Source organism: Prinia subflava, chromosome 1 (assembly GCF_021018805.1).
Source record: "Prinia subflava isolate CZ2003 ecotype Zambia chromosome 1, Cam_Psub_1.2, whole genome shotgun sequence".
NCBI classification, from domain to species: Eukaryota; Metazoa; Chordata; class Aves; order Passeriformes; family Cisticolidae; genus Prinia; species Prinia subflava.
The window spans coordinates 108,963,778-108,980,135 of NC_086247.1; the positions used below are offsets into that span (position 1 = coordinate 108,963,778).

General features: G+C 34.8%; 1 protein-coding gene across 4 annotated transcripts in view; it reads right to left on the bottom strand.

Moving 5' to 3' along the window:
- The window catches only part of ULK4 (unc-51 like kinase 4), a 218,633-nt gene that overhangs the window by 147,933 nt on the left and 54,342 nt on the right, over positions 1-16,358 (bottom strand). For all 4 annotated transcript variants that reach the window (XM_063407199.1, XM_063407208.1, XM_063407217.1 and 1 more), the window contains 5 exons: positions 13,762-13,944; positions 8,823-8,950; positions 3,616-3,749; positions 692-813; positions 323-379 (listed from right to left, as the gene is read on the bottom strand). In XM_063407199.1, the coding sequence (XP_063263269.1) occupies positions 323-379; positions 692-813; positions 3,616-3,749; positions 8,823-8,950; positions 13,762-13,944 (624 nt within the window). The remainder of the gene's footprint in view (positions 1-322; positions 380-691; positions 814-3,615; positions 3,750-8,822; positions 8,951-13,761; positions 13,945-16,358) is intronic.

Genomic DNA, 16,358 nt, shown 5'->3' on the forward strand with positions numbered 1-16,358 from the left:
CTCATAAAATACTAGTATGAAATTTCAGAGAGACTATTCTTTGTAATTTAGAACTAAACTTTTCTATTCAGAAAGAATGCCCACAGGAAATTCTCAGTTTATTAAATATGTACAGAGTTTCCCTTTGAATAGATTACTACAGAAAATATTTTCTGATTATATATAAAGTTTTGAATACAACTAAAGCTTAAAATATACATTCAGAATAAATGTCTCTCTCCAATTTAGAAATTTCATGTAATTTTATTTCATTAAAGTAATTTCCAACATTTTATGCGTAGGTATATCTTGTAAAAATATTTATTTTCTACTTTATACTCACAAGTAAGATGCCATAGTTGAAAAGAAACTCCTTTGTGACTATCTGAGGACGAAATACCTATTTGAAATTAGCCAAAGTTGAAAAAAAATTACATTAAATGCAGATCTTATCATCAGAAAAAGTAAAACAATTATTTCACACTTTAAAAAACACAAAAGAGGACAAAATATGCATTTGCTTTTGTCATTACAGTTGCTATATCATACACATTTATTAATTGCTGCTTCATATCTGAAATACTCATTAACATATCTATGCATTAACAAAGCCTCTATTTTACTCCTTCTGATCGTGACTGACGGAAATTAGATTTTGGGAAACTAAGAGTTTGTCCTCCGTTTAACAAATTTTGGGGAAAAAAAATTCTACCTGGGATGTCACAAGATGAAGCACTACAGGCATCATAGGAAGGCACATCTTCAGCTGTTTGGCCTGAACTGTTGATGGGTGTTTACGTCCAGAGATATTCGTTAGGGCACTGAGAATGTCACCTACAGAAAACAGTATTTCAGGCTGATCCAACATAAAAACATCACTTAACAAGAGTAAATGACACGTTAAATATCTCTGTTCCCGTGGCCTCTGTTTACTCCTGTCTTCTCTGTCTGCCAGAAGTAGCATCCATGATGAACTCAGCACTTCTTTCCTAGCTCAGTCTTCAACCAGGTCAATTCCCTACTCTGGCTACAGGGACAGGCAAAGGTGACCTCTGGCAAAACAGTGAGGATAGAAGTCTAAGGTGAGTGTTGAAGTAAAGATGAAATTAGCCCTCTTGGCAGAGTGGACTTATACTAGCTTAATTAAGTGGACTCAGTTCTATCCCCAGTGAAGTAAAAAGTGAAATTCTCATGACTGTCAGCTAACAAAGAACTAAATGAACGAAGATTAGTGGGTGACATAATGCTGAAGCAGTATGTTTCCCCTGCAGCACAGTTCAACTGGGAAAAAAACACCAAATGTCTCCTCCAAAAAAAGAAAACCTTCTACCAGCCATGCACACACATTCTCCTGCACTGATTTAACTGTGAAAAGTGATCTAAAGCTACAGGAATTCTTATAGAAGAGATAGCAGCAGATCAATGAGAGAACTTAGTTGTCTCCATGGAAAACCTCAGACAAAATAATAAGCTAACAAAATCTTAATTGCAATAATAAAAATTATACTTCAGATGCAGAAGAGACATAAAAATCAAGGAACATTATGCTAAATGTGTGGTACCCTTCCTATTCTCTACAAAAAGCAAGACCTCTTCTGCATGGGATAAAGAACAGAAGCAGTATGACAAAAGTTAGCTCATACGAAAGGAAGGAAAATTCTGTCCCTATAACCTGAAAATACTAGAAGCCAAATACTATCTTGAAAAAGCACCTGTTATATTTTTTTGCCCCCTAAAAAGATAGCTGCTCAAAACTGTAAAATGGAATTCACATATATATTAAGCAAGTGAAGAATGGGACTCCATATTTTATATGATTTCTCAGGCCAGAAAAGGCCTTTTCTTTCAGAGTAAGTCGGAGTTTAATCATGTTGAATAATACCAATGCTTTTCTTCTGTTCCCATGGAGCTCAGTTTTCAATATAAGCAGAAATGACAGAGCCTGGCACTAAAGTAGGCCTTAAAAATTTGACTCATTCATTAGTAAAGAAAAGAAAGCGTAGCTTAAAACTCTTTAAATATATAAAACACAACACTTTTTTCATCAATACTTTTTTGTTTTGAATTGAACACAATACTGTAATTCAACAAGACCTCTCTGTGGTTAGTAGCTGATTTACTGAACGATTGCTCTTTCTATATTTTAAAGAGTATATAACCACCACATTTGGCAATTTTGCATTTGATAAATAGGGAGATATGGCTACCTTTAATTTTAGCATGATCTAAACAATTTATATCTTCTTCCAAAAAATTGGTTAAATATTACAAATTCAGAGATAAAATTACTTAATAAAAGAATTTCATAAAATTCTTATTTACAATAACCAAAAACTTTTTAAATTAACCAGAAGATTAACACTTTATTTCTTTTGTTCAAATGTATCTTTAAGGTCGATTTCTACAACTTGTTAATCTATTTGGTTTATAGCTACATCTGGTGGAAGAAGACGGGATCAGTAAGGAGCTTAGGCGAGTGCATATTAAAAAAAGCCAGCTAGGATTAATTCTAAATCAACAGTTAAACTGCTTTTCACTGTTCCAATTTTCAAATGTGATTATTATTCTTAGGTGCCCATGGCTTTTACCACCTATGGACAAATACAGAGAGATAACTTCATATTACAGAAAACAATCAACACACAGATTCAGCTTGGAAAAAAAACCAAAGTGTAGAAATTAAGCTTGGTAACAGTCTCAAAAATGCATTGAAATTGTAAATCAGTAGTAATCACACGTCTAAGCAATTGATCTACCATGTATTGTAATAGTAACTATGCATTTGAAACTTCAGATTCTGAGGAAATATCAGACCCTACTGTATCAGTTGCATATAGTATATACAAACAGTAGGAGATGAATTTGTGCTTCAAACATTTATAGTCTGAGACTTCCATCCTGAAATACAGCCAATATGCAAACCTGATATTTAGTTAGGAAAAAGGGATCAGGTGTTTGCAGCAAGGCAAAAATTTGCATTAGCATAGGAAGCAAAGTTTCTTTTAAAATAGCTGCATGACATTTAGGTCTACTAACCTTTGCAATGCTACCACTACGTTTTCAATATCCTAGTGAAAACGTAGAGAAGATGAAAAATACATCAGATATCACCTCATCAGAAAATAATTTTATGAAAATAAACCTCATGTGCATGAGCAAATCAGTTTCAGGCATCTAAAACAACTGAAGTATCTAAGCTGAAATTTTCCAGAAAAATTGCCTGTAGCAAATACTTAATGTATAAATTTCAGCGTAAGCAATTAACATGCACTCAGAGACATGCCCTGTCGCATCTCTCCCAGGCCTCTGCTTTGTGGGGCATATTTGCTCTTAGACTGTACAATGTTTATAGATTTTACAGTATCTTTAGAACATTGATAAAACTTCTACTTCTGGGCTTCATTCCTGACTTGTGAGGCTTACCATTCCACAAACACAAAACATTCATACAGGAAACCATGCATTCCAATAAAAATATCTGATCATGGCATACCTAAAAAATTCCAGGAAGCTGATGTCATGCAAACTTTATGTAATCAGAAAATACAGTCTTTCCACCTGTATAGATAAGGAGATATCTGTTTCTTGACAGAGAAATCAAAGGTAAGATCTGTTTGGTTAACAAACTGAATTTACCTAGAATTCCTGGCAGCTCCCTCACAATGTGAGAGACGAGAAGATCCAGGCATTTTGACAGGTATTCACTGCCACCTTGCTGCTCTTTTCCTGGCACGGTCTTCCTGCTGTCTCTTTCAATATACATCATGAGTCTACATTTAAATAAGTGCAAAACATTAACTCTCATACAAAAGAAAATAACACTATATCTCAAAAAACTATTGAATCAGACATTTCTGGTACCTGTGGTTAAAATCAAGATGATACATTAGTTTTGACTCTGTAATTTTGTTGAAATTTTAGAATTTTCTTTTAATCAACTGTAAAATCAACACAAATTACTGAGTTGAGGAAAGAAACCCTTGACTTACTTTAAGTAAGCACAACTTCACTAGTTTAAATGAATGTGATGTTAACATAAGGAGTGAATCTTTCTGTAAACTTAGTCAGAGACTAATTTTACAATACACTTTATTTTTGAGATATGTAATTGATATGTGCAATATAAGAGAAAGATTAAAGACACCAATTTTCAACACATAAGAACTCCAAAAGCAAAGATAACGAAAGTTGATTTAATAAGAGACCAATCTTTCAGTCCAGAAAAATCATACAACATAGATCACACTGCAGCCTATTAAAATGTTAGCACTAGTTGGAATGGCCATATTTAAAGAGATTAAAGCCCCAACTAGTCTTACATCCTTTCTCTAGAAATCTGGCATTCATGATTTCTAAATACAAATACAAAGCATGCATTCCAACTGGTAAGTGCTCTGTGGCCGTGCCATTCTGCAGAATGACATTTCTCACAGCGAAATGGTAACTGATTTATTAGCCACTGGCTAACTTACAAGATACTGCTTTAATAATACACCTGTAACAGAATGCTTCAGGCAAAATTTTAAAATGCTTATTTGAATAGACAGAAGGGCCAGACTTCCCTTTAGGGCCATACTATTGACATCTTTGTTTCACATTCGAACTCCCTCCGGGTCCTGTGCAAAGAACCATCAATCACTGGTGAGGGAAATCCATGATCTGGATTTTAAGTATGTACTTCAGTACTATCTTTTAAAATACCCTTCTGATAATCAATGTTCTTTTACAGAACTATGGAATTGACTTATTTACACTACCTCAAGTGTTCATAACAGTACTACTAGGAAATATATTTCCATCAAAAAGATGACTTACTCAACTAAGTAAAAACTATTTAAGAATACATTTTACAGGATTATGTCTCTAAACAATACATGATTATCATTGAATACTACATTCTTATCCTTCCTAACCTATTCTACATAGACAGAGAGCGAGAAATTAAAAGACCCATTGAGTAACTACTTTTCACCTCTGCAATAACCCAGATGCAACACATTCAACTGCACTTCTCAGTGACCATGAGGACACCTTTTATTCTTGTAATGTCTGGAAATTGCATTAAATTACAAGAATTTTGATTTGTCTGTTAGAAAAGAACTACTTAAAAATCTGACATTGCGCTACAAATAGAATTTTACTTTTAAAAGCTTTACACTTCGTTATATAAAAATTTGAATGTTTTAGATAAAATAGCCTTCTAGCCTTTCCAGACAAACAAGTAATTTTTATTCAAAAAAAGCTTAGCTTTTAAAAAAGTGACAAAATATCAGAGTTTGAATTCATTTTTTTTAAGAAAACACCTCTATGATTTAACAATCATCTGATTCTTATGGAAATACACATAGATCTGCTTGAGTTTTACTTAAAATGGGCCAAATAAACTTCAACATGACTGGTTTTATTTCTTTGGGAGAAGGAGGTTCTTTTATAAAAGCATATTCTATTACTTAATCACATGGGAGAAGGATACAAAATAGGTTTAATTATTCTGAGAGAGGAAAGATAAATTAGATCTCTCCTTTACATTGTTCGTCATTTCACAAAATTGTCTTCACAGAAAGATTTTCCAAAAATACGTAGAACTATTTCTTCCCTGATGGTTCGGTTCAACTAAACATTGTCTCAAGAAAACTGTACAGATATAAATTGTGTGGTCAGCAAAGCATTAGAATCTCTATTTTCCTTTGACAAATTCCTCAGTCATATGTAGAACAATTCATCAGTTACTTCTATTCCCTGATGAATCTCAGTATTCTCTCTAGCGGGCAAAACTAGGCCTACAGAAATACATTTATTAAATTCATTTAGTGCACGTTTGTCTTGCATTCAACAATACATGAAAAAAAAAATAGATGTTAGTATAAATAAGCGAAATATGATGAGGAGTATTCCACTGTCTATGAAACAAAAGTTTGGTTTAAAAAGAATACATTCAAGTGTATGTATTGCAAGATCAGTGATCTTTTACACTAAAAAAGCAAAACAATTGAAGTTTTCTGCAAAAAAATGTGAAAGAGTGGAGCAAAAAATGGAAAATTCCAGAGTTAACAGTCTGGAGTGATAGGAACGGGAATGAGGTCTACTGCTTAAAAGAACAAGAACTATTCTCTTAACATGATCAACATGAAGAAAAGAGACCAAGTTCACAGAGAATGACAGACCTTCATGAAACTAAAGAAAGTTGTGCATACTCTGAGGACATATAAAGTCTATGTACCCCAAAAAAATCAAAGACTATTTTTTAGTTTTATAATTAATTACTATTATTGTTATTAGTCAATCTCTGCTAACAGAAAATTATTAAGATTTTAAAAGAATTCTTAATATAGATATATTGTTTATTTTACAGAGATGTAACATCAGATGGCATATCATGCTCATAGGGGGGTCAATCTCTGCTTCTTGCCTTCCCTCACTTTTGTCTTCTTTTTAACTTGATACCAGCTTGCTGGGTTTTTTTCCTGAAATCACTGACTTACATCATTGTTCCCTCCTGCCTTCCATTTCCATGTTTTCCCATCTGACTGAGCAGCAAGCTTTTCAGTTCTTTTCCTCACTACTTTTCTAGATCAATCTTAAGATGTATTAGGCAAACAGGTTATGCTAGATGTGAGACTGTAGTAGGCTTCCAGGCAAAGTTTTTCCTTTCAGGGCACATAGAAGATTTGAAAATTGAATAAATATGAGAGGTGGGCACAGGAAACAGAATGATTTTGCTCAGAGATTATGCTGTTGTGCATAGTTACATTTCTGCAGACAGTGAAATGTGTCAGGAATACTACCCTATCTTTCCACCCTATCTTTCTGCTAGTTCAGAAAAGGGTGAAAAGAAATGTCTCCATAAAACTTCAGGTTGTATCCCTCCCCTGAAGAACAGGTAGCCTGCCTCTGCAAATCCAGAAGAAAAGAAGGAGACTAGAAAACTCAGTCATTAGCAAAAGAAACAATTTGCACAGTGTAAGTAAACAAGTGCTACTTCAGCCTAAAGATCTTTAGCTGTGTCATACGGAAGAACCAAAGGTACGTAATGGACTACCATGGAATAGTTAGGAAAGAAGAGTAACAGGTGAATTGTCTCAATGTTGTGGAACACTGAATTCACTTCAAAACTGCATTTCTTATTATATATCAATACTTTTCATCCACAGAACTCAAAATGTGCTCAAGCAAAGCAAGGAATTGATTCACCACTTTCCATGGGCAGACAGGTGTTTAGCCATCTCCAGGAACAAAGGGCTCCATCACATATAATGGTTACTTGGGAAGACAAGTGCCATCAACTCCTAATGTCTTCCCTGCCTTTACTTTCCTCTTTCCCCCATAAAGCCATGTGGTATGGAATAGCCCTTTGGTCAGGTGGGATCAGTTGTTTCTCCACTCCTATTTGGAATTATAAAAGTGCTTCCATATTTCTTAAGCAAGGAGAGACTTTTGAAAAAAAGTACAAAAATGTACTTGCAACCAGATTGTGTAAACTCAACTGATCAATAGGCATTAGAGTGATATGCATGGGGGATTGTGTGTGCAAATGCTCAAAAATGAATGGCAACTCTTGGTATCATGGCCAAAGCCAATAGGGTCTGTAAAGAGTAAAAATAAATAGGCAGGTAATCTTAAGATTGCGTTCCAGGAATAAAGAATTGGAACACAGGATACTTCTCACGCTCCCAGCCCAGAGGCACCATTATTGCTTGCAATAAAAAAGAGTTTTAGGAAGTGCCTACTTCTGCTACCTTTTATTTCCTGGTACCTGTGCACAAACTGCAAGAAAACCACAAGGAAATCCATTTTGGTAACACCAGTACAGTAAAATAAGCTTGCCATTACCCTTCCCTTCCACTTCCTCTTTTCCTACTTCTCCTTCCACTACTTTTTCACCCCCTCCTTTCCCTGTCCCATGCCCTTTCCTCCCAATGAAATGTATAATGATGAAACTGTTATTTTCCTCACATGCCACAGAGCTTTTTTAGCTCCAAAACCACTTCCAAGGACAGATATCATGAAGGGTACCAGTGGGAACAGGATTTTATTGTCTGAATTATTAGTGAATAAATTTTTTCTGATATCAAATCTAAATTTCCAATAGCACAACTTAAGACCATTTCCTCTTGTCCTATCATTCATTACTTGGAAAAAAAAAAGATCAACCCCTGCCTCACTAAAGCTTCCTTTCAGGTGGTTACACCTGAGAGATAAGGTCTTCCCTGAGCTTCCTTTCCTCCAGGCTAAACAACCTCAGCTCTCTCAGCTCCTCCTCATAAGACTTGTACTCCAGACCCTGCCTCAACTTGTCTGCCAAATAAAGAAGGACTGCTCTCCAGAGCAAGGCCTTTGGGATGCTGGCCCCAAGGCAGTCTCCATACTCATGAGGCCCAGGGGGCTGTTTTCAACACAAACAGCTTCATAGTAGTTTTCATGAAGAAAATGAACACTAACCCAGCTAAAAACAGCATAATTACCAAACTAAATAAAAGCATTTTTCAGTGCAGTGTTGCCATGAAACAGGTATTATTGTTTTATCATCTGCATTATCCTGTAAGTGATGCACACTGAAAAATTGCCTTATATTGATATATCTTTTGCCCTACCCAAAAAGGCAAATGCTCACTGGGAGCACAAGTTACTTTAAAAGACATTCTCCTTGAACGACAGTGGTTTCCCCTTGTGAATAATTGTCACCTGATGATCCCAAACAAAATATTCTCATGAATGAAAAGTTTACTATTACACACAAAACAATTAACTTCTAAAACACTGGTTCAAAAATACCACACATTTTCAAGTCTTTCAGGTACAACTTTAAAGACTACATCTTTGATTACCTTCCATTATCACCTTACCTTGTTTGACAACTGAGGAGCAACATCTCCCTGTTATTAATTAAAACTTGTAGCAAGACCAGAAAGGCTTTTGCTCGAATAAAAGTTGAAGGACTTTCAAGCAGACGAGTAATTGTAGTCACAAAATCCTTGGTGGAAACAAACACAAACATGTTAAGGTTACTAGTACTGTATTGTAAGGCTGTATACGCTTAAAGTTTGCTCATTTTTGCTCATTGCTCAAAGTTGCTTATAGGAAAAAAAATCCATAAAACACTAGCAAATAAATTCTGTCCAAGACTGTCTGGCCCAGTGTAAAGTCGCTTTGCACATCTTCACAAGTGGTAGAATAAAAAGTAAACATTATTTAAAGTCCAAAATAGTATGAAATTAACTACAAAATATGATAAAACATGTATTTTTAAATGGTTTCCCTTCAGCAGAAACATAGGATATTTTAATATATTTGTTTTAAAACAAGGGTGAACTATTTTCAGAATATGTACATAATTAAACACAAATATTATTAAATTTTTAGCTATTCATTCCCTTATATGCAGGAATATTAAAAACTGCTCCTTAGTTGGATACAATCTTGTCTACATCAGACCCCAAATTATACAGCAGATGCTCCAAATTGATGGTAAAAGTGTTTCTACCTTCTTGGATTGTTCTTATCTAATCTAATTTTATTTTGAGCTCAGAAAGTGAACATCATCTCTTCAAGGAAGAAACAAAATGAGGACTTGAAAAGAAAGAAGAAGGATAAACAAAATCAGAATTAAAAACTGAGCCAGAATTTACAAACTGTGTCAACTGGCTCTATGCAAAAATTAGACTGAGCACAAATGGCCTCATCAAGAGAACCTGCCTTCAAACACTTGTGCTGGATTCTCAAAAGAGTAACACTACAGGACAGACAAGTAGTGTACGCGTGTTGTGTACAAAGTTTAAAACTCTGCTGTGTGATGCATGTTTAACATACATATTACTGTTGAAATTCCTCATTTGCTGACAGAACTGCTATACATCAACACTGAGTGTAATTTATTAGAGACATCCTTTGCATCAATTAACTATACATCTTTACTGAGAATGGAAAAAGAGCAGGGGTGTAAGAACTGGCCAAGAAACCATTGGCCAAGATTTTATTCTGATACCATTTTAACCCTGTTTTCAAAAGCAGTCGTCATTCAGTAACTACAGAAATCCCAGAAAAACAAACTCTTATTAACTATTCTAGAACTGTTTTTCTGTACTTCAACAATTTATTTCACAATTAGAAGAATTTCTCAGTCTTGTGATTTAAAGGTTTACTGATTTAAACACTTCAACAGCTCACAGAGCATGACTTGTAGCTCCTGCAGTATGAACTTGCAGCAGTCAAGTTCTTAAATTAAAATCCAATAAATGCAAAGGCTGATTTTTAATTAAGTGTGGTTTGGTTTTTCAAGGGGTTTTTTTTTTGTGAAATTACCAAAACAACAACAAAGATTTTATGTTCAGAAACCCCATAAAACCTCAGACATAGTCAAAGAGTATATATAATGCAACACTGACCACGCTAACATAAATGGACTTGATAGACCATGCACAAGGACACCATGACAAAGACACATGCAACTACAAGCCAAAGCACATCTATTTTTAGTCCTCATATTCCAGAAAACAAGAATATTTCAATGCTACATGTGGCGGCTAATGTGGGTTAAGACAATTAAAATCAGTTACATCAGACTTATCTGGGAATGTTCTAATAATCTGGTTTAAGAAATAAATGTGACCTGTAGGAATCTGCTTTTCTAGCTAGTTTGAGGACTGCAAAACAGCAACGGTACATCGAAAGAAAATCTCAAGCACATCTCTGATGACCTGCAGGACTTAATGTATCAGAAAAGCTAAAATCACTCAAATACTGCCAAATACTTTATTTATAATTTCTCTGTTATATTTTTCCTCTCTCCCCTGCAAATGTTTGATGTATCCATGGAGACTCTGCAGAATAGGACATTTTTCCTTTCAAGTGAACATACTGCAACAAGATTATGACTTTATATTGGATGCACTGAGTAATACTGCAGTGCAAGTTTAAAACAAAAGCAATAATGTTTTTGAATTGGCTGCAGAAGAGGAAAACAGCTAGACAACTGCCTCACTATACAAGAACAGAAATTACAATACCAAACATTTGTTGCATCATTATGTATTTTCAAATTTCCCTTCTATGTTTTGCAAAAGCCTCTGTAAGTTTAGAGTTACAAAGATTTTGTTAAAGATAAAAATTATCATTTTATTAATTTGTAGTGATACTGAGAAAAAAATAATCTACAGTGGTAGTTACCTGTCCACATTCAGGTAAAAGACAAAGAATTGAAAAGAGTTACTGAATACTGATGCTTGTAATGTATATACAAGGCAGTTGTGACGATATATTGCTGTAAGTATTTGCATAATTTTTTTATGACCAGTTGAGGAAAAAAAAACCCACATAAAAAACACCCTGTCCCATTATCTGACCCCTGGAAGAACCTAATTGTATTCAAAAAGCTGTGACTAATTTTCACTCATCCAAAGGTGAATCTTGACTGCCAGATGAAAGTGGGGGTTTTTTTAATTTATTGCTGTAATGTGTTCAAGATTCTTGATTTTGAGTTCTTTTCCCACACTTTATTTTAAAAACATCATTTCAACTATTTTAATTTCCAAAACAGGAAACTAAAATGGAAAGAGAGGGACAAAAACTGGTCCCTTTTGGCAACTGTAGTTCTCTGAAGTTTTGTATTAATGTATATGATCACAGAACTGCATTTCTGGCTTGTTTTTAAATGGTTTTTACTGCTGTTTTTGAAGACCAAAGAAAACAAGGGCAGTCCTAAGTCTTACAAGCTAAGGGTGTTTCCAGATAACATACACAAAGCTAAATTATCTTCATCTTGAATTTTTATGGTTAAGTATCTTTTAATATGTTGTTTGTGACTATATTAAACAGATAGTCACTTATTTGTCACTGCCTTCTATGTGACACTGAGGTCCTTCTACCTCTTAAGCTGAACTACACAAGAATTTTAAAGAACACAAAATAATCTGTAGGCCAATGCAACTCACTCTTCCCTTTTCTCTCAACGGTGGACTTGTGCGTCATGAGCATGAAATACTGAAAAGTGCATGGACTATTAAATTCAGTTTTCAGCTCTAAAATAATATCATTCCATGTTATGTGATAGCACCTGGCAGTTCAATACAGGAGCATGTTTGTATTTTTAGATTCTATTCAAGAAAAACAGAAATTTAATTTTGGCTTCCAAAATCCTACAATCTAATTTCCAGATCACAGAACATTCTGAGTTGGAAGAGAATATCAAGTCCAACTCTTAAAAGTGAATGGCTCACACGGTGCTTGAACCAACAACCTTGGGGTTGTTACCACCAGGTTCTAACCAACTGAGCTAATCTCACTCAGAAAAAAACCTGATTCTATGAGATTTAAGTTTGTCTGAGCCATAATGCAGGCACAGTTACCAAATGTGGGCACATGCAGTAGAACCAGACCTCCTTTGTCAGTTTTTACAGTATAGTGTTTTTTACTTAGAGCTTTGGGCAATATTCCCACTTCTATCATTAGTTTGATATGTGCTATTAAAGGAATGTCTGTATTTGTCTGTATTTCAATTTTCTAATCTGCAAAATTTGATTAGAATTGTTCATAAGAATTGCACTATTTCTTGAGAAAGGGAATTCTAGCAATTGTCCATAAGAAATTCAGTATCAATATGGGAGTTCTTTTAGCAATATAAATCTTATAAAAACAAGAAATTCTTCATAGAAAACACCGTGCTATAGCCATAGGCTATCTGCACATTGCATTCTTTTGCTGAATGTTCAAGTAACTAATTTGTGACCATGCTCCTCTGACTATACCATCAGCTCACAGTAATGTACACTGTTCATGCAACATTACAGGACAAGTTGCCACCTGTTGGTGCTATTGTTGTGGGATCTGGAAAGTTTAAGACCAGCTGACATGCACTCACAAAAACACACTGGCAATTCCAACAGAATTCTGGTACAGAAATGAATTTTAGGAAGAGAATGAGTGATTTCAGGCCACATGGATGGGATTATTTTTTAATTTCAATATAATTGTTAAAACAATATGTAGGGAAATAAAACTCTCTCAACTAATGCCCAACAGATTATTATAGTCAAGATGATTGTCAGATTACAACATACATTACAACAGAGTATCTGATGAAAACAAGAGCCAGAGTTCCTACTTTGTGGTTTTTATCCTTTCCAAACAGAGAGAGATTATTACTTTCATTTATGAACTATGCAGATATATTGCCAAAAAATAAACACTTTTTCTCTGAATACAAAATAATTTGGGATCAAAATGAAAAACTTTTAACCACTTATACCAAAAATTATATTAGACATAAATCAAAACCAGTTGTTTCATTCCGTGACACTAAAAAGAAAAACCTAAGGTATTAAAATGCTAATTTCTGCAAGATATTTCACTTACAAATTGGCCTAAGGTCCTCCAAGGAGAGCATAAAGTTTCAGATTTAATCATGACACTCCTTATTTTCTCTTTTAAATGTCTAAAAGAGCTATGTCAAATAGCTGTTCTTACTGATTCCTTACTGATTTTCCTGAGGGCCCATTATGAGTTATGGTCAGGCTAAGGTATTCTGGATTGATTGAATTCTAGGTGCAGGAACAATTTATACACCTATTAGTACTATTTCTCAAAGATCCATGAGAGAAAATAAAACTGTACATCTTATAATTTACATTTTAAGCAAATAGAAATGCAAAAAAACCACATTCATCATGTCCTGCTATTCAGATAGGCAAATGAGATGTATTTTGAAAACCCAAAACCACTAGCAGTGTCAACTTTAACTTTTCCTTTTGTGAAATACCATGTCAGTGAAATATTAATCTGAACTCAAACCTTTTCCTGAATTAGCCTCTGTAGATGAATCCCACATGACAACATTGCTGAAAACATTGTGAGCATGTACTGCTGAATTTTGCATATTCCATTTGCCAAGGAATTTAGTACAGCTGTTAATCCCACTTTTTCAATGACACTCTGGAAAGCATTAGGTGAGGAACGCGTAATTCTGCATAAAGCCTACAAAAGTGAAAAAAAAAGTTAATGACACTATTATCTCAAGAAGAACAATGGAAAATAAAGGCATGTGTTGAGTTTTTTCAATAGTTTAGGAATATAAGGAATTCATACAGATTCATTCCTAAAACAAATACTAGGGGAAAAGACCACTTATTTTTAGAGACCTGGAATTCTTCTAAATACATTGCTATACACTCTGTGAAGCTGAAATTCAAATATTTCATACACCAACATCCACATCAAAAAGTGACATTACTCTTTTCCTCTAGAGAACAATAATGATGGAGCATCACAGCCCACACTTGAGTCTTTTGTCAAGCACAGAATATAAACAGCATCAGATAACACTGTACTAGAAAGGGGTACAGGGAGAGAAAATACAGACATGGCACACACCACAGAAATTATGAGCATCCATAAAGGTGGATATCCTCTCTCCCTGCTCACAGACAATAACGTGATATGTACTATTTCAGTGTCTAAAGTCTATCCTTAGGTCTAGATACTACTTCAGACCTAGGCACTTAATAAGAAACAGTGGTTAGTATAATAAACTTGCAAACTATTCTCCAAATGGTTTATTTTAAAATATCAGTGATTAAAACAATTTAAATATTAAATGTAGATATTGACCATGCTCCAGAGAAGAGAGCACAAACTGTTGAGTGTCTACTAACTTAGCTGTTTCCTAGCAAACATTACCAAACAACCTTCAGGGCAGCTTTATCTCCAAACCAACTTCATTTTGATAACCGTGAAAATATAACCTGCATTTGTTCACTCCAGATAAAGAAAATAAGACTCTTTAAATTAAGAATTTCTTTTTCTTTGGCTTGAATATACTGTTAGCATAGAACAGCATATGTCAAATATTGGATTCACATGAAAATCTGAATTGGTTTTCAGGAAAAACTTTGAAGGTGACTCCCTTTTGTGAAATGTAGGTAATATTTATGATTTCTTTGTTCTCTTCAGACCAGCTATATTTAGAAATTGCTGTTTACTTGGTATGCACTCAACAGTAAGGTTTCATTTAAGAGAAACTATAGTCAGCTACACAGAATACTACAACCAAAAACATGCTTTCCATGTAAGAACCCCAGAAACTTCCAGTTCACCAGTGCCCTTAGAAACATTACTCAAAACAAACTAGAAAAAAAGAAAAAAGAAAAAAGAAAAAAGAAAAAAGAAAAAAGAAAAAAGAAAAAAGAAAAAAGAAAAAAGAAAAAAGAAAAAAGAAAAAAGAAAAAAAGAAAAAAGAAAAAAGAAAAAAGAAAAAAGAAAAAAGAAAAAAGAAAAAAGAAAAAAGAAAAAAGAAAAAAGAAGGCATAAAAGACAGTAAATCACAATCTTGACAGATATTTTATTGATGCTGTTCATCTACTCTGCTCCTGTTCTTCCTTGTCCTTTCTGGTCCAGGAACCATATCGATTGCAGCCTTTTACTTTTCTTCTTGTATTATTTTTTTACTCTCTTTTAAAACAAAGACATTCAATCTCTGTTCCTTAGTACAGCATGCTCTGTTTCCTTCAGGATACGATCCAGCTCTTCACCTCTCTTCAGTTTTCAAAATGAGTGGGCTAAAAACATCCTTGAGGGTCACACTACCAATGAACTGCCGGGACCTAGGGACAGCCTGTGCCAAAGCAACATGGAGCTAATTTGGTGTGCTAACATGGTACGTGCAGATTTTCCACTGCCTTAGATCTCTGCTACAGACCTTGCCAAACAAGGGTGACCACAGCCACAGGCCACCAGATTACTTCCAGGCAAACTTCACAGGAAACACATCACAGTCTTCTAGAATAATACTGCAGTTTTGGTGGTAGCAGAGAAGCTCCAGCCCACCAATAGCCAAGAGTAGAAGCTTCAAATTCCTTTTAGTTTGTACATCACAGAACGCTCTGCTGTATGAATGAACCTAACACTTCAGCAGAGAAGCAGAAGATAGAATTTAAATGTGGGATATAGTACAAAGCACTCTAAATCACATCAGTAGATCCAATGTTGGGAGAGAACAGACGGAGACAGGTCAAAAGGTGATGGAGCAGGAATTGGAAACAGATGATGAAAGATTTAGAGTAGAGCTCACACCATCATCTCCAGGCAGCAGTCTTGGAACGTGAAATGTTCGTAGTGAGAGTAAGTGGCTTCAGCAGAACCTCTCCTGGAACTGGCTTCTCCACCCCTGCTATGTGCACAACCTTAACCAGTACCTTTTCTCTCAGCAGCTCCAGCCTTTGTTTCTTATTGGTCACTTCCAACTTGAGATGCTCCAGGATTCTATGATCTTCTCTGCCCTATCTTTCTAGTCTTACAGGATACATGCTATCCAGTGGGTAACCTTCACCTTTCCAGGATAACTTGCATGACTCTCTTTAGTTTGAGAATGATTGCACTAAAGCATCTGCAAC